The 25,199-nt window shown below is 42.4% G+C and overlaps 4 protein-coding genes and 1 long non-coding RNA gene across 5 annotated transcripts; all 5 read right to left on the bottom strand.

The window, feature by feature from the left end:
* Positions 1-4,243: 4,243 nt before the first annotated feature.
* On the bottom strand, positions 4,244-5,909 carry LOC134082272 (uncharacterized). The gene is made up of 6 exons (XM_062537921.1): positions 5,902-5,909; positions 5,636-5,709; positions 5,462-5,551; positions 5,283-5,369; positions 4,574-4,657; positions 4,244-4,352 (listed from the first exon to the last, which is right to left on the bottom strand). The coding sequence occupies exons 1-6, from the start codon at positions 5,907-5,909 to the stop codon at positions 4,333-4,335; spliced, it is 363 nt and encodes a 120-aa protein (XP_062393905.1). The 3' UTR covers positions 4,244-4,332.
* A 526-nt stretch (positions 5,910-6,435) lies between these two features.
* On the bottom strand, positions 6,436-6,874 carry LOC134083111 (uncharacterized). Its single transcript, XR_009939699.1, has 3 exons — positions 6,784-6,874; positions 6,611-6,694; positions 6,436-6,519 (listed from the first exon to the last, which is right to left on the bottom strand). It is a non-coding gene; the product is annotated as an uncharacterized LOC134083111 (long non-coding RNA).
* Positions 6,875-9,810: 2,936 nt separating this feature from the next.
* Positions 9,811-12,805, bottom strand: LOC134082271 (cell surface glycoprotein 1-like). Its single transcript, XM_062537920.1, has 10 exons — positions 12,728-12,805; positions 12,550-12,639; positions 12,377-12,460; positions 12,201-12,284; positions 12,017-12,106; positions 11,204-11,293; positions 11,030-11,119; positions 10,851-10,937; positions 10,141-10,224; positions 9,811-9,919 (listed from the first exon to the last, which is right to left on the bottom strand). The coding sequence occupies exons 1-10, from the start codon at positions 12,780-12,782 to the stop codon at positions 9,900-9,902; spliced, it is 774 nt and encodes a 257-aa protein (XP_062393904.1). The 5' UTR covers positions 12,783-12,805; the 3' UTR covers positions 9,811-9,899.
* Positions 12,806-15,567: 2,762 nt separating this feature from the next.
* LOC134082270 (cell surface glycoprotein 1-like) lies at positions 15,568-18,184 on the bottom strand. Its single transcript, XM_062537919.1, has 10 exons — positions 18,090-18,184; positions 17,912-18,001; positions 17,739-17,822; positions 17,563-17,646; positions 17,379-17,468; positions 16,961-17,050; positions 16,787-16,876; positions 16,608-16,694; positions 15,898-15,981; positions 15,568-15,676 (listed from the first exon to the last, which is right to left on the bottom strand). The coding sequence occupies exons 1-10, from the start codon at positions 18,142-18,144 to the stop codon at positions 15,657-15,659; spliced, it is 774 nt and encodes a 257-aa protein (XP_062393903.1). The 5' UTR covers positions 18,145-18,184; the 3' UTR covers positions 15,568-15,656.
* A 3,310-nt stretch (positions 18,185-21,494) lies between these two features.
* LOC134082463 (cell surface glycoprotein 1-like) lies at positions 21,495-23,569 on the bottom strand. The gene is made up of 9 exons (XM_062538201.1): positions 23,442-23,569; positions 23,266-23,355; positions 23,093-23,176; positions 22,916-22,999; positions 22,730-22,819; positions 22,552-22,641; positions 22,039-22,122; positions 21,819-21,902; positions 21,495-21,601 (listed from the first exon to the last, which is right to left on the bottom strand). The coding sequence occupies exons 1-9, from the start codon at positions 23,494-23,496 to the stop codon at positions 21,582-21,584; spliced, it is 681 nt and encodes a 226-aa protein (XP_062394185.1). The 5' UTR covers positions 23,497-23,569; the 3' UTR covers positions 21,495-21,581.
* Between the last annotated feature and the right edge of the window lie 1,630 nt (positions 23,570-25,199).

Raw genomic sequence — 25,199 nt, 5'->3', positions numbered from 1 at the left:
TGTTCCACATAATACAGTACATGTGTTAGTGTGTGTGTTCTTTCTATGGTCATGTACATCACAAATGCACCAATCGTCCTTACCAGCATTTTCAGTCTGAGCAGCAGGTGTTGTCTGGTTTTGGGGACTTGGGGTTGTAGCTACCACACCATCCTCACTTGGCCCATCGGTTTCTGTTCAACATAATACAGCACATGTGCTAAGTGTGTGTAGGGGTGTGTGTGTGTGTGTGTGTGTGTGTGTTCTTTCTATGGTCATGTACATGACCACAAATGAACCAATCGTCCTTACCAGCATTTTCAGTCTGAGCAGCAGGTGTTGTCTGGTTTTGGGGACTTGGGGTTGTAGCTACCACACCATCCTCACTTGGCCCATCGGTTTCTGTTCAACATAATACAGTACATGTGCTAAGTGTGTGTAGGGGTGTGTGTGTGTGTGTGTTCTTTCTATGGTCATGTACATGACCACAAATGAACCAATCGTCCTTACCAGCATTTTCAGTCTGAGCAGCAGGTGTTGTCTGGTTTTGGGGACTTGGGGTTGTAGCTACCACACCATCCTCACTTGGCCCATCGGTTTCTGTTCAACATAATACAGTACATGTGTTAAGTGTGTGTAGGCGCGTGTGTGTGTTCTTTCCATGGTCATGTACATGACCACAAATGCACCAATCATCCTTACCAGCATTTTCAGTCTGAGCAGCAGGTGTTGTCTGGTTGTGGGTACATGGGGTTGTAGCTACCCCACCATCTTCACTTGGCCCATCGGTTTCTGTTCCACATAATATGTGTATACAGTAGGTATGTGTGGGTCAATTGGTCAAAAGCATAACAAATAAAGCCATAAATGCCCCGATTGTCCTTACCAGCATTTTCAGTTTGGGCAACAGGTGTTGTCTGGTTTTGGGGATTTGGAGTTACAGTTACCACATCATCTTCACTTGGTCCATCTTTTAGGTTTCCACATAAGAGGAAGACAAGTCTCAAAATTGTAACACAACAGATCACATTTGTAGAGTCTTGTACATAAAAAGGCCTTTACCGGTAACATCAGGCTGTGCAGTAGTGGTCTGGTTGTGGGGATTAGGTGCTGGAGTGCCTGATTCCACATCTTCACTTGCACCATCTAGGGATTCCATTTAAGTTTAGATATTCAACATTTAACAGAACCAACTTGTAAGGACATTACACCATACCATTACATTAAATACTCACCCACAGCTTCAGTTTGTGTCTGATTGTTGGGGGACGGTGTTGTTGAAACATCAACCTCACGGGCAGCTTCCCTCTTTGGGAAACAAAAGACTACCCAAAAGAACAGAAGAAATTGTTGTTTAAATCAGGATCTTACAAACATAATTCAGCTGCCAAAAAAGACACTTAAAACACTCACCATTACTGAAACTAGCAATGAGAATCAAAACAACAATCTTTGCCATTACTGCCATGTTGAATCACCAAAAAAATCAGAGAGGGTAAATTCCAGGAGGCATTGTGAAGGCTTATAAAGGCATGTCAAAGTCATTCTCAATTCAGTGATAATTAGAATCACATGAGTTGCAGGTGAGTATTAGTGATTATTGGGGTCTGGCCTATAGACCTCTGAAGTTCGCCTACAAAAAAGCCACCATCTTTGCCCAAATAAGGAGATCCGGTATCTTGAGATTTTTTCTATGGGAAAATAACATGGGGATTTTCAATTATCGCACCTGTTAAACTCTATTGACCTCTGAAGTTCGCCTACAAAAAGCTGCCATCTTTGCCCATATAAGGAGTTCCAGGTGTTAATTGAAGCTAACTGCCATATGGCAAGTTGCATTGTAAGTTAGCTCTGCCTCTTAAACCAGATTACCAAGATAGTGCCAATTCCCTTTGCACACTTCTGTACAGTTGGTGGCGGTATGCACCAAAGAGTTGTAATCTGCCAATAAAATAAAGAAGAAGAAGAAGCAGAAGTTAGCTCTGGGGTAGCAGAGATCTCAGGCTGTGTCCAAAAGTCAAGCGTGCACGCTGGATAGTACCAGAGCCCATTTATGGAGAGCGAATCCACTTGCTATTAAAGTGTAAGTTTGGCGGAAATTGAAAATAAAGCTATTTTCTGAATGAAAATACATCAACTAAGCCGTGGAGGAAGTAATTTTCGCTCATCACGCAGTACAGAGCTAGCACGGGCAGGAGCGACAGCCCAAAATCGCAAACAGTGGGTGTGCATGGGGATTAGAGCCACACGCTTTCAAAATCGCATTTTTAAACCACTAACATTGCTCAAAACGGCGCCAAACCTCAGTAACTTGCTCTAGGTGTCTACACATAAAACGAAGCACCAAACAGTCTGTAAACTTTGGAATAGTCAGTATACACGTAGAATCAATTCGAGACCGCAACTCCGTCTGAAGCACAGAAATGTCTCGCGACATCTCACACGGAAGCATGGGACCTATTCCTACGGGTAGTCAAAATCGCATTTTTAAATCACTAACATTGCTCAAAACAGCGCCAAACCTTGTCAGAAGCTTGCTCTAGGTGTCTACACATAAAACGAAGCACCAACAACTTGGCTCATGAACCAGACGTTTATAAAAGAAGACTGTTATGAACACTAACCCCTTCCAGCTCCTCACGAAGGAAAGTCCACGACCTCTCGTGTGAGATCCCGCGAGACATTTCTGTGCTTCAGATGGGGTGTTGCGGTCTCGAATTGATTCTACGTGTATACTGACTATTCCAAAGTTTACAGACTGATTGGTGCTTCGTTTTATGTGTAGACACCTAGAGCAAGCTACTGATGAGGTTTGGCGCTGTTTTGAGCACTGTTAGTGGTTTAAAAATGCGATTTTGAAAGCGTGTGGCTCTAATCCCCATGCACACCCACTGTTTGCGATTTTGGGCTGTCGCTCCTGCCCGTGCTAGCTCTGTACAGCGTGATGAGCGAAAATTACTTCCTCCACGGCTTAGTTGCTGTATTTTCATTCAGAAAATAGCTTTATTTTCAATTTCCGCCAAACTTACACTTCAACTCCATTGTACCTGCATTGTACCTGCAGTTCCTGTTGCAGTTCCACTAGGGGCGATCACGAGCAAGTGATCAAACAATGGGGGTCTATGGGGCTAGACAGCTAAATTGGTCTGTTTCACCTGATTGTCATTTAAAAATCGAAGATTGGATTTTAGTTTCTGCAAGCTCAATATGGATTATAAGTCGAAAGTTGAATGAACAATTACTTATGGCCCTTTGGTTTCTCACAGGCTTGGTCGTTGTTGCCCATAACACACTAGCACCCTGCTAATGAATGACGTCATTGACACGTTTGAAAGGCTTTTTAGAGCAATTAAGGGACTTTAAAAATCTAATACTCAGCCGTGTGTATTTTCATTGACCCCCCTTTCACGTGCAATATTCCGATTTCTACACAAAAAATTATATCCAGAGAAAAGTGGATTTTAGGAGAAACTCCCTTAACCTCCATTCATTCTTCACTTGCTCGCGATCGCCCTCTAGTTGCAGTACCATGCGGAAGTATTCAGCGAGTGGTCGTTCTCCCCTTAGACATTCTCTGATAGTACCTTCTTTCCAGTAGCGTCTTAGGCTGCGTTTAGACTGCCAGTTTGAAGTGACCCAAATCCGATTTTTTGCTCTCATGTGGCACGCATCCGATCTGTGCCACGACAGTGTAAACAGAAAAAAAACACATGAATTCCGATCTCCTCAGATCGGATACAGGCCCCTTTCGTATGTGGTTTTAAATCAGACAATAGGTGATGCTATATATAAATGAGTGGTCATGGGATGGGTTGACATGGCCTCTTAAGATCAACGTATGGAAACAAAAAAGGTGGTCCTCCTAGGTTCTACAGTTCAAGATATTCACTGAACCAGTTTCTGCTCCACCCTCCTTTAGGGGTGTCCAGTACGCTTGTGGGGCTTCATGCGCACCATGTTTTGTCTTTGTCTCATGGGAATCCTTGACGGAAATTTCCTTGAGATTCAGTACATTTTCCAGCTGAGACCTTTGCTGGTTTTGACCCTTGGAATTCATGTGCTCTGACCAACTTAAGCAAGGTCAATATCTGCAAATTCCATTTTAGCTAGAATCTAGACATAACTCTGAACAAATCAAATATGTTCACATTTAACTAAAATATAACTAATGTACAGTAGTTAATACTACAGGAGTTAGTAAAGGGTTTCTAGTCAGCTTGACCACCAAACTGGACCAGAGTCAAGGAACAAGGACAAGACAATGTTGGATAAAATCTGGCATTTATTGAATTCAAGATGGAGAAAGCCAAGATGACAAGAATTCCATTTAGAATTAGCATTCTGATTGCCACTTCAGGAGGAATCATGGGAGTCTGCAGGGACAAAAGTGGCTTTTTAATCTCAACAGTCAGCCATTGCTTCAAGCTAGGGCAAATCAAAAGCTCTGTACACTTCATGCGACTACACAGAGTCATCTTCATACTAAAGTTGACTAATCCAGACCACTAGGTCTGACAACGGATTTAGATTGAAGTTCTAGATTACATTTAAACTTTTACACAACAGGAAACATGACAAAAAGCCAAACAATTACCAGTAATGGTGGCTACATCTTGGGCAGGGGTGGTCACATTTTGCAGTACAGTGGTTAACACCATAGCATCCTCACTTGGGCCTTCTTGGGATTCCACACAAGGGAAAAAAAGGACCAGATGTTAGAACCAAACTGCAGCCAGCAAACCAGCTTGACGCCACTAACAGGATTGTAAACAAGACATGGTAACACATCCTGCACTTCACACAGCAAGCCACCAGTTCCTACAGTGTGGGCCAAAGTGGTCAGGTTTTGGGCATTCTGGGTTGTGGTGGCAACCTCAGCATCTTCACTTGGTTCATCTAGTGTCAACACACAAAGCCAGATTTTTTTGCTTAAACTGAACAGACTTCATTAACATAGTTAGGAAGACTGGTGCTGGTGCCCTGCTCACTCATGTCAAAGGGTAGCTGTGAAAGGCCTATTCCTACTACCTGTAACAGGTGATAATTAACTGATATTCGAATTAAGTTGTGCCAGGTTTAGTAAATACAAAACAAAGAGATGGAGTTAAGCCACAAAGCTCAGTTGGAGTATTGGCCACGCCTAGATGCATTTCCCATGGATGTTAGAAATGCAAGTGGACAGTGGACTTACCTCAGCAAAATTGTGAGCTGATGCACAATGGCAATTCATGATTGAAACCCAATTTAATATGCTGGACTACAGGGTCTTTAAGAAAAAAAAAAAGAGAAAAAAAATCCCTTACCAGTTACTCCAGCTGTGGCAGATGTAGTCTGGTTTTGGAGACTTGGGGTTGTAGCTACCACACCATCCTCACTTGGCCCATCGGTTTCTGTTCCACATAATATATGCGTGTTAGTGTGTGTAGGAGTGTGTGCTTTCCATGGTCATGTACATGACCACAAATGCACCAATCGTCCTTACCAGCATTTTCAGTCTGAGCAGCAGGTGTTGTCTGGTTTTGGGGACTTGGGGTTGTAGCTACCACATCATCCTCCCTTGGCCCATCGGTTTCTGTTCAACATAATACAGTACATGTGTTAGTGTGTGTGTTCTTTCTATGGTCATGTACATCACAAATGCACCAATCGTCCTTACCAGCATTTTCAGTCTGAGCAGCAGGTGTTGTCTGGTTGTGGGTACATGGGGTTGTAGCTACCACACCATCCTCACTTGGCCCATCGGTTTCTGTTCCACATGATACATGCGTGTTAGTGTATGTAGTGTGTGTGTGTGTGTGTGTGTGTGTGTGTGTTCTTTCCATGGTCATGTACATGACCACAAATGCACCAATCGTCCTTACCAGCATTTTCAGTCTGAGCAGCAGGTGTTGTCTGGTTTTGGGGACTTGGGGTTGTAGCTACCACACCATCCTCACTTGGCCCATCGGTTTCTGTTCAACATAATACAGTACATGTGCCAAGTGTGTGTAGGGGTGTGTGTGTGTGTGGGTGTTGTTCTTTCTATGGTCATGTACATGACCACAAATGAACCAATCGTCCTTACCAGCATTTTCAGTCTGAGCAGCAGGTGTTGTCTGGTTTTGGGGACTTGGGGTTGTAGCTACCACACCATCCTCACTTGGCCCATCGGTTTCTGTTCAACATAATACAGCACATGTGCTAAGTGTGTGTAGGGGTGTGTGTGTGTGTGTGTGTGTGTGTGTTCCTTCTATGGTCATGTACATGACCACAAATGAACCAATCGTCCTTACCAGCATTTTCAGTCTGAGCAGCAGGTGTTGTCTGGTTTTGGGGACTTGGGGTTGTAGCTACCACACCATCCTCACTTGGCCCATCGGTTTCTGTTCCACATAATATGTGTATACAGTAGGTATGTGTGGGTCAATTGGTCAAAAGCATAACAAATAAAGCCATAAATGCCCCGATTGTCCTTACCAGCATTTTCAGTTTGGGCAACAGGTGTTGTCTGGTTTTGGGGATTTGGAGTTGCAGTTACCACATCATCTTCACTTGGTCCATCTTTTAGGTTTCCACAAAGAGGAAGACAAGTCTCAAAATTGTAACACAACAGATCACATTTGTAGAGTCTTGTACATAAAAAGGCCTTTACCGGTAACATCAGGCTGTGCAGTAGTGGTCTGGTTGTGGGGATTAGGTGCTGGAGTGCCTGATTCCACATCTTCACTTGCACCATCTAGGGATTCCATTTAAGTTTAGATATTCAACATTTAACAGAACCAACTTGTAAGGACATTACACCATACCATTACATTAAATACTCACCCACAGCTTCAGTTTGTGTCTGATTGTTGGGGGACGGTGTTGTTGAAACATCAACCTCACGGGCAGCTTCCCTCTTTGGGAAACAAAAGACTACCCAAAAGAACAGAAGAAATTGTTGTTTAAATCAGGATCTTACAAACATAATTCAGCTGCCAAAAAAGACACTTAAAACACTCACCATTACTGAAACTAACAATGAGAATCAAAACAACAATCTTTGCCATTACTGCCATGTTGAATCACCAAAAAAATCAGAGAGGGTAAATTCCAGGAGGCATTGTGAAGGCTTATAAAGGCATGTCAAAGTCATTCTCAATTCAGTGATAATTAGAATCACATGAGTTCCAGGTGAGTATTAGTGATTATTGGGGTCTGGCCTATAGACCTCTGAAGTTCGCCTACAAAAAAGCCACCATCTTTGCCCAAATAAGGAGATCCGGTATCTTGAGATTTTTTCTATGGGAAAATAACATGGGGATTTTCAATTATCGCACCTGTTAAACTCTATTGACCTCTGAAGTTCGCCTACAAAAAGCTGCCATCTTTGCCCATATAAGGAGTTCCAGGTGTTAATTGAAGCTAACTGCCATATGGCAAGTTGCATTGTAAGTTAGCTCTGCCTCTTAAACCAGATTACCAAGATAGTGCCAATTCCCTTTGCACACTTCTGTACAGTTGGTGGCGGTATGCACCAAAGAGTTGTAATCTGCCAATAAAATAAAGAAGAAGAAGAAGCAGAAGTTAGCTCTGGGGTAGCAGAGATCTCAGGCTGTGTCCAGAAGTCAAGCGTGCACGCTGGATAGTACCAGAGCCCATTTATGGAGAGCGAATCCACTTGCTATTAAAGTGTAAGTTTGGCGGAAATTGAAAATAAAGCTATTTTCTGAATGAAAATACATCAACTAAGCCGTGGAGGAAGTAATTTTCGCTCATCACGCAGTACAGAGCTAGCACGGGCAGGAGCGACAGCCCAAAATCGCAAACAGTGGGTGTGCATGGGGATTAGAGCCACACGCTTTCAAAATCGCATTTTTAAACCACTAACATTGCTCAAAACGGCGCCAAACCTCAGTAACTTGCTCTAGGTGTCTACACATAAAACGAAGCACCAAACAGTCTGTAAACTTTGGAATAGTCAGTATACACGTAGAATCAATTCGAGACTTCAACTCCGTCTGAAGCACAGAAATGTCTCGCGACATCTCACACGGAAGCATGGGACCTATTCCTACGGGTAGTCAAAATCGCATTTTTAAATCACTAACATTGCTCAAAACAGCGCCAAACCTTGTCAGAAGCTTGCTCTAGGTGTCTACACATAAAACGAAGCACCAACAACTTGGCTCATGAACCAGACGTTTATAAAAGAAGACTGTTATGAACACTAACCCCTTCCAGCTCCTCACGAAGGAAAGTCCACGACCTCTCGTGTGAGATCCCGCGAGACATTTCTGTGCTTCAGATGGGGTGTTGCGGTCTCGAATTGATTCTACGTGTATACTGACTATTCCAAAGTTTACAGACTGATTGGTGCTTCGTTTTATGTGTAGACACCTAGAGCAAGCTACTGATGAGGTTTGGCGCTGTTTTGAGCACTGTTAGTGGTTTAAAAATGCGATTTTGAAAGCGTGTGGCTCTAATCCCCATGCACACCCACTGTTTGCGATTTTGGGCTGTCGCTCCTGCCCGTGCTAGCTCTGTACTGCGTGATGAGCGAAAATTACTTCCTCCACGGCTTAGTTGCTGTATTTTCATTCAGAAAATAGCTTTATTTTCAATTTCCGCCAAACTTACACTTTAACTCCATTGTACCTGCATTGTACCTGCAGTTCCTGTTGCAGTTCCACTAGGGGCGATCACGAGCAAGTGATCAAACAATGGGGGTCTATGGGGCTAGACAGCTAAATTGGTCTGTTTCACCTGATTGTCATTTAAAAATCGAAGATTGGATTTTAGTTTCTGCAAGCTCAATATGGATTATAAGTCGAAAGTTGAATGAACAATTACTTATGGCCCTTTGGTTTCTCACAGGCTTGGTCGTTGTTGCCCATAACACACTAGCACCCTGCTAATGAATGACGTCATTGACACGTTTGAAAGGCTTTTTAGAGCAATTAAGGGACTTTAAAAATCTAATACTCAGCCGTGTGTATTTTCATTGACCCCCCTTTCACGTGCAATATTCCGATTTCTACACAAAAAATTATATCCAGAGAAAAGTGGATTTTAGGAGAAACTCCCTTAACCTCCATTCATTCTTCACTTGCTCGCGATCGCCCTCTAGTTGCAGTACCATGCGGAAGTATTCAGCGAGTGGTCGTTCTCCCCTTAGACATTCTCTGATAGTACCTTCTTTCCAGTAGCGTCTTAGGCTGCGTTTAGACTGCCAGTTTGAAGTGACCCAAATCCGATTTTTTGCTCTCATGTGGCACGCATCCGATCTGTGCCACGACAGTGTAAACAGAAAAAACACATTTATTCCGATCTCCTCAGATCGGATACAGGCCCCTTTCGTATGTGGTTTTAAATCAGACAATAGGTGGTGCTATATATAAATGAGTGGTCATGGGATAGGTTGACATGGCCTCTTAAGATCAACGTATGGAAACAAAAAAGGTGGTCCTCCTAGGTTCTACAGTTCAAGATATTCACTGAACCAGTTTCTGCTCCACCCTCCTTTAGGGGTGTCCAGTACGCTTGTGGGGCTTCATGCGCACCATGTTTTGTCTTTGTCTCATGGGAATCCTTGACGGAAATTTCCTTGAGATTCAGTACATTTTCCAGCTGAGACCTTTGCTGGTTTTGACCCTTGGAATTCATGTGCTCTGACCAACTTAAGCAAGGTCAATATCTGCAAATTCCATTTTAGCTAGAATCTAGACATAACTCTGAACAAATCAAATATGTTCACATTTAACTAAAATATAACTAATGTACAGTAGTTAATACTACAGGAGTTAGTAAAGGGTTTCTAGTCAGCTTGACCACCAAACTGGACCAGAGTCAAGGAACAAGGACAAGACAATGTTGGATAAAATCTGGCATTTATTGAATTCAAGATGGAGAAAGCCAAGATGACAAGAATTCCATTTAGAATTAGCATTCTGATTGCCACTTCAGGAGGAATCATGGGAGTCTGCAGGGACAAAAGTGGCTTTTTAATCTCAACAGTCAGCCATTGCTTCAAGCTAGGGCAAATCAAAAGCTCTGTACACTTCATGCGACTACACAGAGTCATCTTCATACTAAAGTTGACTAATCCAGACCACTAGGTCTGACAACGGATTTAGATTGAAGTTCTAGATTACATTTAAACTTTTACACAACAGGAAACATGACAAAAAGCCAAACAATTACCAGTAATGGTGGCTACGTCTTGGGCAGGGGTGGTCACATTTTGCAGTACAGTGGTTAACACCATAGCATCCTCACTTGGGCCTTCTTGGGATTCCACACAAGGGAAAAAAAGGACCAGATGTTAGAACCAAACTGCAGCCAGCAAACCAGCTTGACGCCACTAACAGGATTGTAAACAAGACATGGTAACACATCCTGCACTTCACACAGCAAGCCACCAGTTCCTACAGTGTGGGCCAAAGTGGTCAGGTTTTGGGCATTCTGGGTTGTGGTGGCAACCTCAGCATCTTCACTTGGTTCATCTAGTGTCAACACACAAAGCCAGATTTTTTTGCTTAAACTGAACAGACTTCATTAACATAGTTAGGAAGACTGGTGCTGGTGCCCTGCTCACTCATGTCAAAGGGTAGCTGTGAAAGGCCTATTCCTACTACCTGTAACAGGTGATAATTAACTGATATTCGAATTAAGTTGTGCCAGGTTTAGTAAATACAAAACAAAGAGATGGAGTTAAGCCACAAAGCTCAGTTGGAGTATTGGCCACGCCTAGATGCATTTCCCATGGATGTTAGAAATGCAAGTGGACAGTGGACTTACCTCAGCAAAATTGTGAGCTGATGCACAATGGCAATTCATGATTGAAACCCAATTTAATATGCTGGACTACAGGGTCTTTAAGAAAAAAAAAAAAGAGAAAAAAAATCCCTTACCAGTTACTCCAGCTGTGGCAGATGTAGTCTGGTTTTGGAGACTTGGGGTTGTAGCTACCACACCATCCTCACTTGGCCCATCGGTTTCTGTTCCACATAATATATGCGTGTTAGTGTGTGTAGGAGTGTGTGCTTTCCATGGTCATGTACATGACCACAAATGCACCAATCGTCCTTACCAGCATTTTCAGTCTGAGCAGCAGGTGTTGTCTGGTTTTGGGGACTTGGGGTTGTAGCTACCACATCATCCTCCCTTGGCCCATCGGTTTCTGTTCAACATAATACAGTACATGTGTTCGTGTGTGTGTTCTTTCTATGGTCATGTACATCACAAATGCACCAATCGTCCTTACCAGCATTTTCAGTCTGAGCAGCAGGTGTTGTCTGGTTGTGGGTACATGGGGTTGTAGCTACCACACCATCCTCACTTGGCCCATCGGTTTCTGTTCCACATGATACATGCGTGTTAGTGTATGTAGTGTGTGTGTGTGTGTGTGTGTGTGTTCTTTCCATGGTCATGTACATGACCACAAATGCACCAATCGTCCTTACCAGCATTTTCAGTCTGAGCAGCAGGTGTTGTCTGGTTTTGGGGACTTGGGGTTGTAGCTACCACACCATCCTCACTTGGCCCATCGGTTTCTGTTCAACATAATACAGTACATGTGCCAAGTGTGTGTAGGGGTGTGTGTGTGTGTGTGGGTGTTCTTTCTATGGTTATGTACATGATCACAAATGAACCAATCGTCCTTACCAGCATTTTCAGTCTGAGCAGCAGGTGTTGTCTGGTTTTGGGGACTTGGGGTTGTAGCTACCACACCATCCTCACTTGGCCCATCGGTTTCTGTTCAACATAATACAGCACATGTGCTAAGTGTGTGTAGGGGTGTGTGTGTGTGTGTGTGTGTGTGTGTGTGTGTGTTCTTTCTATGGTCATGTACATGACCACAAATGAACCAATCGTCCTTACCAGCATTTTCAGTCTGAGCAGCAGGTGTTGTCTGGTTTTGGGGACTTGATGGTGTGGTAGCTACAACCCCCTCACTTGGCCCATCGGTTTCTGTTCAACATAATACAGTACATGTGCCAAGTGTGTGTAGGGGTGTGTGTGTGGGTGTTCTTTCCATGGTCATGTACATGACCACAAATGCACCAATCGTCCTTACCAGCATTTTCAGTCTGAGCAGCAGGTGTTGTCTGGTTGTGGGTACATGGGGTTGTAGCTACCCCACCATCTTCACTTGGCCCATCGGTTTCTGTTCCACATAATATGTGTATACAGTAGGTATGTGTGGGTCAATTGGTCAAAAGCATAACAAATAAAGCCATAAATGCCCCGATTGTCCTTACCAGCATTTTCAGTTTGGGCAACAGGTGTTGTCTGGTTTTGGGGATTTGGAGTTGCAGTTACCACATCATCTTCACTTGGTCCATCTTTTAGGTTTCCACATAAGAGGAAGACAAGTCTCAAAATTGTAACACAACAGATCACATTTGTAGAGTCTTGTACATAAAAAGGCCTTTACCGGTAACATCAGGCTGTGCAGTAGTGGTCTGGTTGTGGGGATTAGGTGCTGGAGTGCCTGATTCCACATCTTCACTTGCACCATCTAGGGATTCCATTTAAGTTTAGATATTCAACATTTAACAGAACCAACTTGTAAGGACATTACACCATACCATTACATTAAATACTCACCCACAGCTTCAGTTTGTGTCTGATTGTTGGGGGACGGTGTTGTTGAAACATCAACCTCACGGGCAGCTTCCCTCTTTGGGAAACAAAAGACTACCCAAAAGAACAGAAGAAATTGTTGTTTAAATCAGGATCTTACAAACATAATTCAGCTGCCAAAAAAGACACTTAAAACACTCACCATTACTGAAACTAGCAATGAGAATCAAAACAACAATCTTTGCCATTACTGCCATGTTGAATCACCAAAAAAATCAGAGAGGGTAAATTCCAGGAGGTATTGTGAAGGCTTATAAAGGCATGTCAAAGTCATTCTCAATTCAGTGATAATTAGAATCACATGAGTTCCAGGTGAGTATTAGTGATTATTGGGGTCTGGCCTATAGACCTCTGAAGTTCGCCTACAAAAAAGCCACCATCTTTGCCCAAATAAGGAGATCCGGTATCTTGAGATTTTTTCTATGGGAAAATAACATGGGGATTTTCAATTATCGCACCTGTTAAACTCTATTGACCTCTGAAGTTCGCCTACAAAAAGCTGCCATCTTTGCCCATATAAGGAGTTCCAGGTGTTAATTGAAGCTAACTGCCATATGGCAAGTTGCATTGTAAGTTAGCTCTGCCTCTTAAACCAGATTACCAAGATAGTGCCAATTCCCTTTGCACACTTCTGTACAGTTGGTGGCGGTATGCACCAAAGAGTTGTAATCTGCCAATAAAATAAAGAAGAAGAAGAAGCAGAAGTTAGCTCTGGGGTAGCAGAGATCTCAGGCTGTGTCCAGAAGTCAAGCGTGCACGCTGGATAGTACCAGAGCCCATTTATGGAGAGCGAATCCACTTGCTATTAAAGTGTAAGTTTGGCGGAAATTGAAAATAAAGCTATTTTCTGAATGAAAATACATCAACTAAGCCGTGGAGGAAGTAATTTTCGCTCATCACGCAGTACAGAGCTAGCACGGGCAGGAGCGACAGCCCAAAATCGCAAACAGTGGGTGTGCATGGGGATTACAGCCACACGCTTTCAAAATCGCATTTTTAAACCACTTACATTGCTCAAAACGGCGCCAAACCTCAGTAACTTGCTCTAGGTGTCTACACATAAAACGAAGCACCAAACAGTCTGTAAACTTTGGAATAGTCAGTATACACGTAGAATCAATTCGAGACCGCAACTCCGTCTGAAGCACAGAAATGTCTCGCGACATCTCACACGGAAGCATGGGACCTATTCCTACGGGTAGTCAAAATCGCATTTTTAAATCACTAACATTGCTCAAAACAGCGCCAAACCTTGTCAGAAGCTTGCTCTAGGTGTCTACACATAAAACGAAGCACCAACAACTTGGCTCATGAACCAGACGTTTATAAAAGAAGACTGTTATGAACACTAACCCCTTCCAGCTCCTCACGAAGGAAAGTCCACGACCTCTCGTGTGAGATCCCGCGAGACATTTCTGTGCTTCAGATGGGGTGTTGCGGTCTCGAATTGATTCTACGTGTATACTGACTATTCCAAAGTTTACAGACTGATTGGTGCTTCGTTTTATGTGTAGACACCTAGAGCAAGCTACTGATGAGGTTTGGCGCTGTTTTGAGCACTGTTAGTGGTTTAAAAATGCGATTTTGAAAGCGTGTGGCTCTAATCCCCATGCACACCCACTGTTTGCGATTTTGGGCTGTCGCTCCTGCCCGTGCTAGCTCTGTACTGCGTGATGAGCGAAAATTACTTCCTCCACGGCTTAGTTGCTGTATTTTCATTCAGAAAATAGCTTTATTTTCAATTTCCGCCAAACTTACACTTTAACTCCATTGTACCTGCATTGTACCTGCAGTTCCTGTTGCAGTTCCACTAGGGGCGATCACGAGCAAGTGATCAAACAATGGGGGTCTATGGGGCTAGACAGCTAAATTGGTCTGTTTCACCTGATTGTCATTTAAAAATCGAAGATTGGATTTTAGTTTCTGCAAGCTCAATATGGATTATACGTCGAAAGTTGAATGAACAATTACTTATGGCCCTTTGGTTTCTCACAGGCTTGGTCGTTGTTGCCCATAACACACTAGCACCCTGCTAATGAATGACGTCATTGACACGTTTGAAAGGCTTTTTAGAGCAATTAAGGGACTTTAAAAATCTAATACTCAGCCGTGTGTATTTTCATTGACCCCCCTTTCACGTGCAATATTCCGATTTCTACACAAAAAATTATATCCAGAGAAAAGTGGATTTTAGGAGAAACTCCCTTAACCTCCATTCATTCTTCACTTGCTCGCGATCGCCCTCTAGTTGCAGTACCATGCGGAAGTATTCAGCGAGTGGTCGTTCTCCCCTTAGACATTCTCTGATAGTACCTTCTTTCCAGTAGCGTCTTAGGCTGCGTTTAGACTGCCAGTTTGAAGTGACCCAAATCCGATTTTTTGCTCTCATGTGGCACGCATCCGATCTGTGCCACGACAGTGTAAACAGAAAAAACACATTTATTCCGATCTCCTCAGATCGGATACAGGCCCCTTTCGTATGTGGTTTTAAATCAGACAATAGGTGGTGCTATATATAAATAAGTGGTCATGGGATGGGTTGACAAAGATCAACGTATGGAAACAAAAAAGGTGGTCCTCCTAGGTTCTACAGTTCAAGATATTCACTGAACCAGTTTCTGCTCCACCCTCCTTTAGGGGTGTCCAGTACGCTTGTGGGGCTTCATGCGCACCATGTTTTGTCTTTGTCTCATGGGAATCCTTGACGGAAATTTCCTTGAGATTCAGTACATTTTCCAGCTGAGACCTTTGCTGGTTTTGACCCTTGGAATTCATGTGCTCTGACCAACTTAAGCAAGGTCAATATCTGCAAATTCCATTTTAGCTAGAATCTAGACATAACTCTGAACAAATCAAATATGTTCACATTTAACTAAAATATAACTAATGTACAGTAGTTAATACTACAGGAGTTAGTAAAGGGTTTCTAGTCAGCTTGACCACCAAACTGGACCAGAGTCAAGGAACAAGGACAAGACAATGTTGGATAAAATCTGGCATTTATTGAATTCAAGATGGAGAAAGCCAAGATGACAAGAATTCCATTTAGAATTAGCATTCTGATTGCCACTTCAGGAGGAATCATGGGAGTCTGCAGGGACAAAAGTGGCTTTTTAATCTCAACAGTCAGCCATTGCTTCAAGCTAGGGCAAATCAAAAGCGCTGTACACTTCATGCGACTACACAGAGTCATCTTCATACTAAAGTTGACTAATCCAGACCACTAGGTCTGACAACGGATTAAGATTGAAGTTCTAGATTACATTTAAACTTTTACACAACAGGAAACATGACAAAAAGCCAAACAATTACCAGTAATGGTGGCTACGTCTTGGGCAGGGGTGGTCACATTTTGCAGTACAGTGGTTAACACCATAGCATCCTCACTTGGGCCTTCTTGGGATTCCACACAAGGGAAAAAAAGGACCAGATGTTAGAACCAAACTGCAGCCAGCAAACCAGCTTGACGCCACTAACAGGATTGTAAACAAGACATGGTAACACATCCTGCACTTCACACAGCAAGCCACCAGTTCCTACAGTGTGGGCCAAAGTGGTCAGGTTTTGGGCATTCTGGGTTGTGGTGGCAACCTCAGCATCTTCACTTGGTTCATCTAGTGTCAACACACAAAGCCAGATTTTTTTGCTTAAACTGAACAGACTTCATTAACATAGTTAGGAAGACTGGTGCTGGTGCCCTGCTCACTCATGTCAAAGGGTAGCTGTGAAAGGCCTATTCCTACTACCTGTAACAGGTGATAATTAACTGATATTCGAATTAAGTTGTGCCAGGTTTAGTAAATACAAAACAAAGAGATGGAGTTAAGCCACAAAGCTCAGTTGGAGTATTGGCCACGCCTAGATGCATTTCCCATGGATGTTAGAAATGCAAGTGGACAGTGGACTTACCTCAGCAAAATTGTGAGCTGATGCACAATGGCAATTCATGATTGAAACCCAATTTAATATGCTGGACTACAGGGTCTTTAAGAAAAAAAAAAAAGAGAAAAAAAATCCCTTACCAGTTACTCCAGCTGTGGCAGATGTAGTCTGGTTTTGGAGACTTGGGGTTGTAGCTACCACACCATCCTCACTTGGCCCATCGGTTTCTGTTCCACATAATATATGCGTGTTAGTGTGTGTAGGAGTGTGTGCTTTCCATGGTCATGTACATGACCACAAATGCACCAATCGTCCTTACCAGCATTTTCAGTCTGAGCAGCAGGTGTTGTCTGGTTTTGGGGACTTGGGGTTGTAGCTACCACATCATCCTCCCTTGGCCCATCGGTTTCTGTTCAACATAATACAGTACATGTGTTCGTGTGTGTGTTCTTTCTATGGTCATGTACATCACAAATGCACCAATCGTCCTTACCAGCATTTTCAGTCTGAGCAGCAGGTGTTGTCTGGTTGTGGGTACATGGGGTTGTAGCTACCACACCATCCTCACTTGGCCCATCGGTTTCTGTTCAACATAACACAGTACATGTGCCAAGTGTGTGTAGGGGTGTGTGTGTGTGTGTGTGTGTGTGTTCTTTCTATGGTCATGTACATGACCACAAATGCACCAATCGTCCTTACCAGCATTTTCAGTCTGAGCAGCAGGTGTTGTCTGGTTTTGGGGACTTGGGGTTGTAGCTACCACACCATCCTCACTTGGCCCATCGGTTTCTGTTCAACATAATACAGTACATGTGCCAAGTGTGTGTAGGGGTGTGTGTGTGTGTGTGTGTGTGTGTGTGTGTTCTTTCTATGGTCATGTACATGACCACAAATGCACCAATCGTCCTTACCAGCATTTTCAGTCTGAGCAGCAGGTGTTGTCTGGTTTTGGGGACTTGGGGTTGTAGCTACCCCACCATCTTCACTTGGCCCATCGGTTTCTGTTCCACATAATATGTGTATACAGTAGGTATGTGTGGGTCAATTGGTCAAAAGCATAACAAATAAAGCCATAAATGCCCCGATTGTCCTTACCAGCATTTTCAGTTTGGGCAACAGGTGTTGTCTGGTTTTGGGGATTTGGAGTTGCAGTTACCACATCATCTTCACTTGGTCCATCTTTCAGGTTTCCACATAAGAGGAAGACAAGTCTCAAAATTGTAACACAACAGATCACATTTGTAGAGTCTTGTACATAAAAAGGCCTTTACCGGTAACATCAGGCTGTGCAGTAGTGGTCTGGTTGTGGGGATTAGGTGCTGGAGTGCCTGATTCCACATCTTCACTTGCACCATCTAGGGATTCCATTTAAGTTTAGATATTCAACATTTAACAGAACCAACTTGTAAGGACATTACACCATACCATTACAGTAAATACTCACCCACAGCTTCAGTTTGTGTCTGATTGTTGGGGGACGGTGTTGTTGAAACATCAACCTCACGGGCAGCTTCCCTCTTTGGGAAACAAAAGACTACCCAAAAGAACAGAAGAAATTGTTGTTTAAATCAGGATCTTACAAACATAATTCAGCTGCCAAAAAAGACACTTAAAACACTCACCATTACTGAAACTAGCAATGAGAATCAAAACAACAATCTTTGCCATTACTGCCATGTTGAATCACCAAAAATAACAGAAAGGGTAAATTCCAGGAGGCATTGTGAAGGCTTATAAAGGCATGTCAAAGTCATTCTCAATTCAGTGATAATTAGAATCACATGAGTTCCAGGTGAGTATTAGTGATTATTGGGGTCTGGCCTATAGACCTCTGAAGTTCGCCTACAAAAAAGCCACCATCTTTGCCCAAATAAGGAGATCCGGTATCTTGAGATTTTTTCTATGGGAAAATAACATGGGGATTTTCAATAATCACACCTGTTAAACACTCGCGGGGATGATGACATTTGAAATTCAGACGTTTTTCACTACACAGTTTTGTCCACTGCCTTCTAGTGGATACTGTGATCTTCGGCAGGTGAAGACGGCACACTTTGATCTTTGCTACCCCAAAGCTAACTTACAATGCAACTTGCCATAGGCAGTTAGCTTCAATTAACTCCCGGATCTCCTTATATGGACAAAGATGGCAGCTTTGGATCCTTTTTGTAGGCGAACAGACCTCTGAAGTTCGCCTACAAAAAAGCTGCCATCTTTGAGATTCGGTATCTGGCGATTTTTCCTATGGGAAAATAACATGGGGATTTTGAATTATCGCACCTGTTAAACTCTCGCGGGGACGATATAGTCTTATATAAAGACGTTTTCCTGAACACACTTTTGTCCTCTGCCTTCTTGTGCATACTGTGATCTCCGATCTCTTGATTTTTTTTTTTAATGAAATCCATATTGCATTTGGACAGATACGTCTAAGTCTTAACGGCTCAAACACTCAGACCGGTTTTGACTGTCTGTGACGTGACTTTATGCAACCCCAGACAAGACCCAATGCGCCAGACTGGCCACCTATTTCAAGTTGTGGAGCTACCTTACAGCTATATCTTTGGACCATGTTATATTAAAATTTCATTAAACAATACTCAATGCTAAACATTATAGTGTGTTTGCTCGGATAGGTATTTGGGATTCGAACAGCACTTCACAAGATGTACCTTGGCAATGTTTAACAGTGGTGGACGAAGTACATTGATTATGTACTTAAGTGAAAGTATAGATAAATATTACTTGAGTAAAAGTGAAAGTACCCACTTTGAATGTTCACTTAAGTAGAAGTATAAAAGTATTTGCCTTCACATATACTTAAGTATTAAAAGTAAAAGTACTTCAATGAATTATGGTTCTAATGGCTTAATTATAATTATAATTTATCATTTTCACATCAAAGCTCCGGCTAAATCAGCTTATATAAGGTGAAATAATGCCACTCTTCAAATAGTTTCTTACATTTGTCTATTTAAAAGAGTATAAGCACAAAGCATTAGAAGCTATCTACAGTGGGGAGAACATGTATTTGATACCATGCTAAAGTTGCCTAAAAAGAGAAATATAAAATCATCATTTGACAATTGATCTTAATGCCTTAATTCAAAAAATGAGTAAAAATCAAACTGCAAACAAACAGATTGCCATGGTGCTTCTTCCAGTAGGCCTATTAGCCTGTTTGATGCTCATTGAGCTCAATGCAAATCAAACAGGCTAATAGGCCTACTGGAAAAAGCACCATGCCAATCTCTAGCTGTGGTGAAGGGTATGATGATGTGGGGCTATTTTAATTCCAACGGCCAAGGGAACTTTATCAGGATGCATATATCCTGGATCCATGAAATAGCTGTCCTTTAAAAATAAAAATCTACCTGCCCCTATGTTAACCTTATGTGTTAAATTACCATAGGGTTACATGGGGTCAAATACTTCCATCCCCCTAGCATTTAGGAAGAACATTTATTTATTTACGATACATTCTTCAATCACTAATTGGTGTCCTTAGCCCCCCCCCATTATGATAATAATGACAAAGTAATTTTGTTGTAGAAAATAAATTTGTTAAGAACTATGATGCTGTGAACTGTCACTTAAAGACTCTTGCCGGCTCCACTCAGTGGCTGCCCTCTAGTTTATAAAGCGGAGATATCAGTTATCAATGCACTCTCTCCCTTTCAAGCGCGCTCACACGTTCCCAATTACGTTATGAGTAACGTTATGAGTAACAAACACGTAAATTAGATTTGCTGCAATAGAGATTTCAAAGAGTAGGCTTTCATCTCTATGTAACATTGATATTGACATTGTAAATGTAAACGTTCTCTAAGAAGAGTGTTAGTTTACAGTAATGTTAACCACAACGTCGTTGCTGAAAAAAAAATAGCGAAAAGCCAATGATAGCCTAAGTGCGTGGCGGGCCAGATCTATATAAAGTAATGCGTGCTCGGCGGGCCGCACTGAAGTGCGTGCAGGACGCAGTTTGGACACGTGATTCGCTTTGCCAAAATGGAACGAGAGGGTTTTCATAAACGTAACGGAGTAAAAGTACGAATTTTCACTTTAAAATGTAGTGAAGTCAAAGTACAAAGTCTCACGAAATATAAATACTTAAGTAAAGTACAGATACATCAATATGCTACTTAAGTATTGTAACTTATTACATGTACTTCGTTACTGTCCACCACTGATGTTTAATAACAAAGACGTTGCTGACATTTGCGCCATGCACGTGTGTCATGTTGTTTACCTTCGTAATTTCGGGGATTTTCCTATGATATCCACGGTAAACGTCACAACACTTTGAACTGTGGGTAATTCCCTTAGGTGAAGTCTGCACCGATGCCTCACGCCTGTTGAAATTCGACATTGGGACAGCCCTAAGCCCTTACGAATTTCACGCGAATGCGCACCAAAGTCCGAGTCCCGAGTCCAGACATTGGGATTGGGCCATAATGATCCTACACAAATTCCGTGCAGTTTTGAACCGGCCAACCAAAGATGCCTGTGATTATAATGCCTCATTTTTGCTTTTTCCTTTGACTAGGTGGCGCTATACATTGAGTGGTTCTGGGATGGGTTAACACGGCCCCTATGCCCTGTTTTGAGGTGTTCACAGAAATCTGTGTCTAGCCATTTACAGGCCAGTTGGTGTAGTCACTAAATGTACACAAATTAAATTTATTGTATGGCCCACAAAGTTCCACAAAACTTGGCCTGCATTCAGAGGGAGACAGATCTTCCCATTTCATGCAGGTTTGACCACACGTCAGCCAGAGATACCTGCAATTAGTTTTTTTTTCGCTCATTTTTGCTTTTTAATTTGACAATAGGTGGTACTCTACATAAATGAGTGGTCATGGGATGGGTTGACATGGCCTCTTAAGATCAACGTATGGAAACAAAAAAGGTGGTCATCCTAGGTTCACTAAAATATAACTAATGTAGTTAATACTACAGGAGTTAGTAAAGTTCTAGTCAGCTTGACCACCAAACTGGACCAGTCATGGAACAAGGACAAGACAATGTTGGATAAAATCTGGCATTTATTGAATGAGATGGAGAAAGCCAAGATGACAAGAATTCCATTTAGAATTAGCATTCTGATTGCCACTTCAGGAGGAATCATGGGAGTCTGCAGGGACAAAAGCAGCTTTTTAATCTCAATACAGTCAGCCATTGCTTCAAGCTAGGGCAAATCAAAAGCTCTGTACACTTCATGCACCTACACAGTCATCTTCAGACTCAAGTTGACTATTCCAGACCACTAGGTCTGACAACTTAGATTGAAGTTCTAGATTACATTTAAACTTTTACACAACAGGAAACATGACAAAAAGCCAAACAATTACCAGTAATGGTGGCTACGTCTTGGGCAGGGGTGGTCCCATTTTGCAGTACAGTGGTTAACACAATAGCATCCTCACTTGGGCCTTCTTGGGATTCCATACAAGGGGAAAAAAGGACCAGATGTTAGAACCAAACTGCAGCCAGCAAACCAGCTTGACGCCACCAACAGGATTGTAAACAAGACATGGAAACACATCCTGCACTTCACACAGCAAGCCTTACCAGTTCCTACAGTGTGGGCCAAAGTGGTCAGGTTTTGGGCATTCTGGGTCGTGGTGGCAACCTCAGCATCTTCACTTGGTTCATCTGGTGTCAACACACAAAGCCAGAATGTTTGCTTAAACTGAACAGACTTCATTAACGTAGTTAGGAACACTGGTGCTTGCCCTGCCCACTCATGTCAAAGGGTAGCTGTGAAAAAGGCCTAATCTTACTACCTGTATCAGGTGATAATTAACTGATTTTCTAATTAAGTTGTGCCAGGTTTAGTAAATACTTAGAACAAAGAGATGTAGGAGTTAAGCCACAAAGCTCAGTTGGAGTATTGGCCATGCCTGGATGCATTTCCCATTGATGTAAGAAATGCAAGTGGACAGTGGACTTCCCTCAGCAATATTGTGAGCTGATGCATGATGGCAATTCTCATGATTGAAACCCAATTTCATATACTGGACTACAGGGTCTTTATTATAAAAAAAAAAAATAAATAAAAAAAAAGAAAGAAAATTCCCTTACCAGTTACTCCACCTGTGGCAGATGATGTAGTCTGGTTTTGGGGACTTGGGGTTGTAGCTACCACACCATCTTCACTTGGCCCATCAGTTTCTGTTCCACATAATACATGTGTTAGTGTGTAGGAGTGTGTGTGTTCTATGGTCATGTACATGACCACAAATGCACCAATCGTCCTTACCAGCATTTTCAGTCTGAGCAGCAGGTGTTGTCTGGTTCTGGGGACTTGGGGTTGTAGCTACCACACCATCTTCACTTGGCCCATGGGTTTCTGTTCCACATAATACATGTGTATACAGTAGGTATAAGGGGGTCTATTGGTCAAAAGCATAACAAATAAAGCCATAAATGCCCCGATTGTCCTTACCAGCATTTTCAGTCTGGGCAACAGGTGTTGTCTGGTTTTGGGGATTTGGAGTTGCAGTTACCACATCATCTTCACTTGGTCCATCTTTTAGGTTTCCACATAAGAGGAAGACAAGTCTCAAAAATTGTAACACAACAGATAACACTTGTAGAGTCTTGGACATAAAAAGGCCTTTACCAGTAACATCAGGCTGTGCAGTAGTGGTCTGATTGTGGAGATTAGGTGCTGGAGTGCCTGCTTCCACATCTTCACTTGCACCATCTTGGGATTCCATTTAAGTTTAGACATTCAACATTCAACACAACCAAATTGTAAGGACATTACACCATACCATTACATTAAATACTCACACACAGCTTCAGTTTGTGTCTGATTGTTGGGGGACGGTGTTGTTGAAGCATCAACCTCATGGGCAGCTTCCCTCTTTGGGAAACAAAAGACTACCCAAAAGAACAGAAGAAATTGTTGTTTCAATCAGGATCTTACAAACATAATTCAGCTGCCAAAGGACACTTAAAACACTCACCATTACTGAAACTAGCAATGAGAATCAAAACAACAATCTTTGCCATTACTGCCATGTTGAATCACCAAAAATAACAGAAAGGGTAAATTCCAGGAGGCATTGTGAAGGCTTATAAAGGCATGTCAAAGTCATTCTCAATTCAGTGATAATTAGAATCACATGAGTTCCAGGTGAGTATTAGTGATTATTGGGGTCTGGCCTATAGACCTCTGAAGTTCGCCTACAAAAAAGCCACCATCGTTGCCCAAATAAGGAGATCCGGTATCTTTAGATTTTTTCTATGGGAAAATAACATGGGGATTTTCAATAATCACACCTGTTAAACACTCGCGGGGATGATGACATTTGAAATGCAGACGTTTTTCACTACACAGTTTGCCTTCCACTGCCTTCTAGTGGATACTGTGATCTTCGGCAGGTGAAGACGGCACACTTTGATCTTTGCTACCCCAAAGCTAACTTACAATGCAACTTGCCATAGGCAGTTAGCTTCAATTAACTCCCGGATCTCCTTATATGGACAAAGATGGCAGCTTTGGATCCTTTTTGTAGGCGAACAGACCTCTGAAGTTCGCCTACAAAAAAGCTGCCATCTTTGAGATTCGGTATCTGGCGATTTTTCCTATGGGAAAATAACATGGGGATTTTGAATTATCGCACCTGTTAAACTCTCGCGGGGACGATATAGTCTTATATAAAGACGTTTTCCTGAACACACTTTTGTCCTCTGCCTTCTTGTGCATACTGTGATCTCCGGTACGTGAAGTCGGCACACTTTCATTTTTGCTACCCCAGAGCTAACTGGCTAACTTACTTAATGGCAAGTTGCATAGCAAGTTAGCTCTGGGGTAGCATCAGTAAGGAAGCGCAAGAATATGTTCTGTTTTTCACACATTTTTTTCACGCTTAGTTTTCATTATTATCATGCCAGATCATAGACCCAGAACACTAGTTTACATGCGCTGGCATCAGGCGAGCCAAACATACCCATAATTCTTTGTGTTTTGATGAAGTTGGTCACATGTCTTGGCGAACTCTATAGACCTCTGAAGTTCGCCTACAAAAAAAGCTTTTCTTTGCCCAAATAAGGAGATCTGGTATCTTGATTTTTTTTTTTTAATGAAATCCATATTGCGTTTGGACAGATACGTCTAAGTCTTAACGGCTCAAACACTCAGACCGGTTTTGACTGTCTGTGACGTGACTTTATGCAACCCCAGACAAGACCCAATGCGCCAGACTGGCCACCTATTTCAAGTTGTGGAGCTACCTTACAGCTATATCTTTGGACCATGTTATATTAAAATTTCATTAAACAATACTCAATGCTAAACATTATAGTGTGTTTGCTCGGATAGGTATTTGGGATTCGAACAGCACTTCACAAGATCACATGTACCTTGGCAATGTTTAATAACAAAGACGTTGCTGACATTTGCGCCATGCACGTGTGTCATGATGTTTACCTTCGTAATTTCGGGATTTTCCTATGATATCCACGGTAAACGTCACAACACTTTGAACTGTGGGTAATTCCCTTAGGTGAAGTCTGCACCGATGCCTCACGCCTGTTGAAATTCGACATTGGGACAGCCCTAAGCCCTTACGAATTTCACGAGAATGCGCACCAAAGTCCGAGTCCCGAGTCCAGACATTGGGATTGGGCCATAATGATCCTACACAAATTCCGTGCAGTTTTGAACCGGCCAACCAAAGATGCCTGTGATTATAATGCCTCATTTTTGCTTTTTCCTTTGA

Source organism: Sardina pilchardus, chromosome 6 (assembly GCF_963854185.1).
Source record: "Sardina pilchardus chromosome 6, fSarPil1.1, whole genome shotgun sequence".
Taxonomy (NCBI): Eukaryota; Metazoa; Chordata; class Actinopteri; order Clupeiformes; family Clupeidae; genus Sardina; species Sardina pilchardus.
Note: the sequence above shows the minus strand (reverse complement) of the source record. Positions and strands in the feature narration are given on the sequence as shown.

What these genes read in the sequence shown, in the direction of transcription:
- LOC134082463 (XM_062538201.1), bottom strand. Translation starts at nt 23,496, where the DNA reads ATGGCAGTAATGGCAAAGATTGTTGTTTTGATTCTCATTGCTAGTTTC. An exon ending in GACACAAACTGAAGCTGTGT is followed by an intron (nt 23,177 to 23,265) that starts GTGAGTATTTAA and finishes TGGAATCCCAAG; the next exon opens with ATGGTGCAAGTGAAGATGTG. An exon ending in TGCACAGCCTGATGTTACTG is followed by an intron (nt 23,000 to 23,092) that starts GTAAAGGCCTTT and finishes GAAACCTAAAAG; the next exon opens with ATGGACCAAGTGAAGATGAT.
- LOC134082270 (XM_062537919.1), bottom strand. Translation starts at nt 18,144, where the DNA reads ATGGCAGTAATGGCAAAGATTGTTGTTTTGATTCTCATTGCTAGTTTC. An exon ending in GACACAAACTGAAGCTGTGG is followed by an intron (nt 17,823 to 17,911) that starts GTGAGTATTTAC and finishes TGGAATCCCTAG; the next exon opens with ATGGTGCAAGTGAAGATGTG. An exon ending in TGCACAGCCTGATGTTACCG is followed by an intron (nt 17,647 to 17,738) that starts GTAAAGGCCTTT and finishes GAAACCTGAAAG; the next exon opens with ATGGACCAAGTGAAGATGAT.
- LOC134082271 (XM_062537920.1), bottom strand. Translation starts at nt 12,782, where the DNA reads ATGGCAGTAATGGCAAAGATTGTTGTTTTGATTCTCATTGCTAGTTTC. An exon ending in TGCCCAAACTGAAAATGCTG is followed by an intron (nt 12,107 to 12,200) that starts GTAAGGACAATC and finishes TATGTGGAACAG; the next exon opens with AAACCGATGGGCCAAGTGAA. An exon ending in TGCTCAGACTGAAAATGCTG is followed by an intron (nt 11,294 to 12,016) that starts GTAAGGACGATT and finishes CATGTGGAACAG; the next exon opens with AAACCGATGGGCCAAGTGAG.
- LOC134082272 (XM_062537921.1), bottom strand. An exon ending in TGCCACAGCTGGAGTAACTG is followed by an intron (nt 4,658 to 5,282) that starts GTAAGGGATTTT and finishes TGGAATCCCAAG; the next exon opens with AAGGCCCAAGTGAGGATGCT. An exon ending in AGATGTAGCCACCATTACTG is followed by an intron (nt 4,353 to 4,573) that starts GTAATTGTTTGG and finishes TTGTCCCTGCAG; the next exon opens with ACTCCCATGATTCCTCCTGA.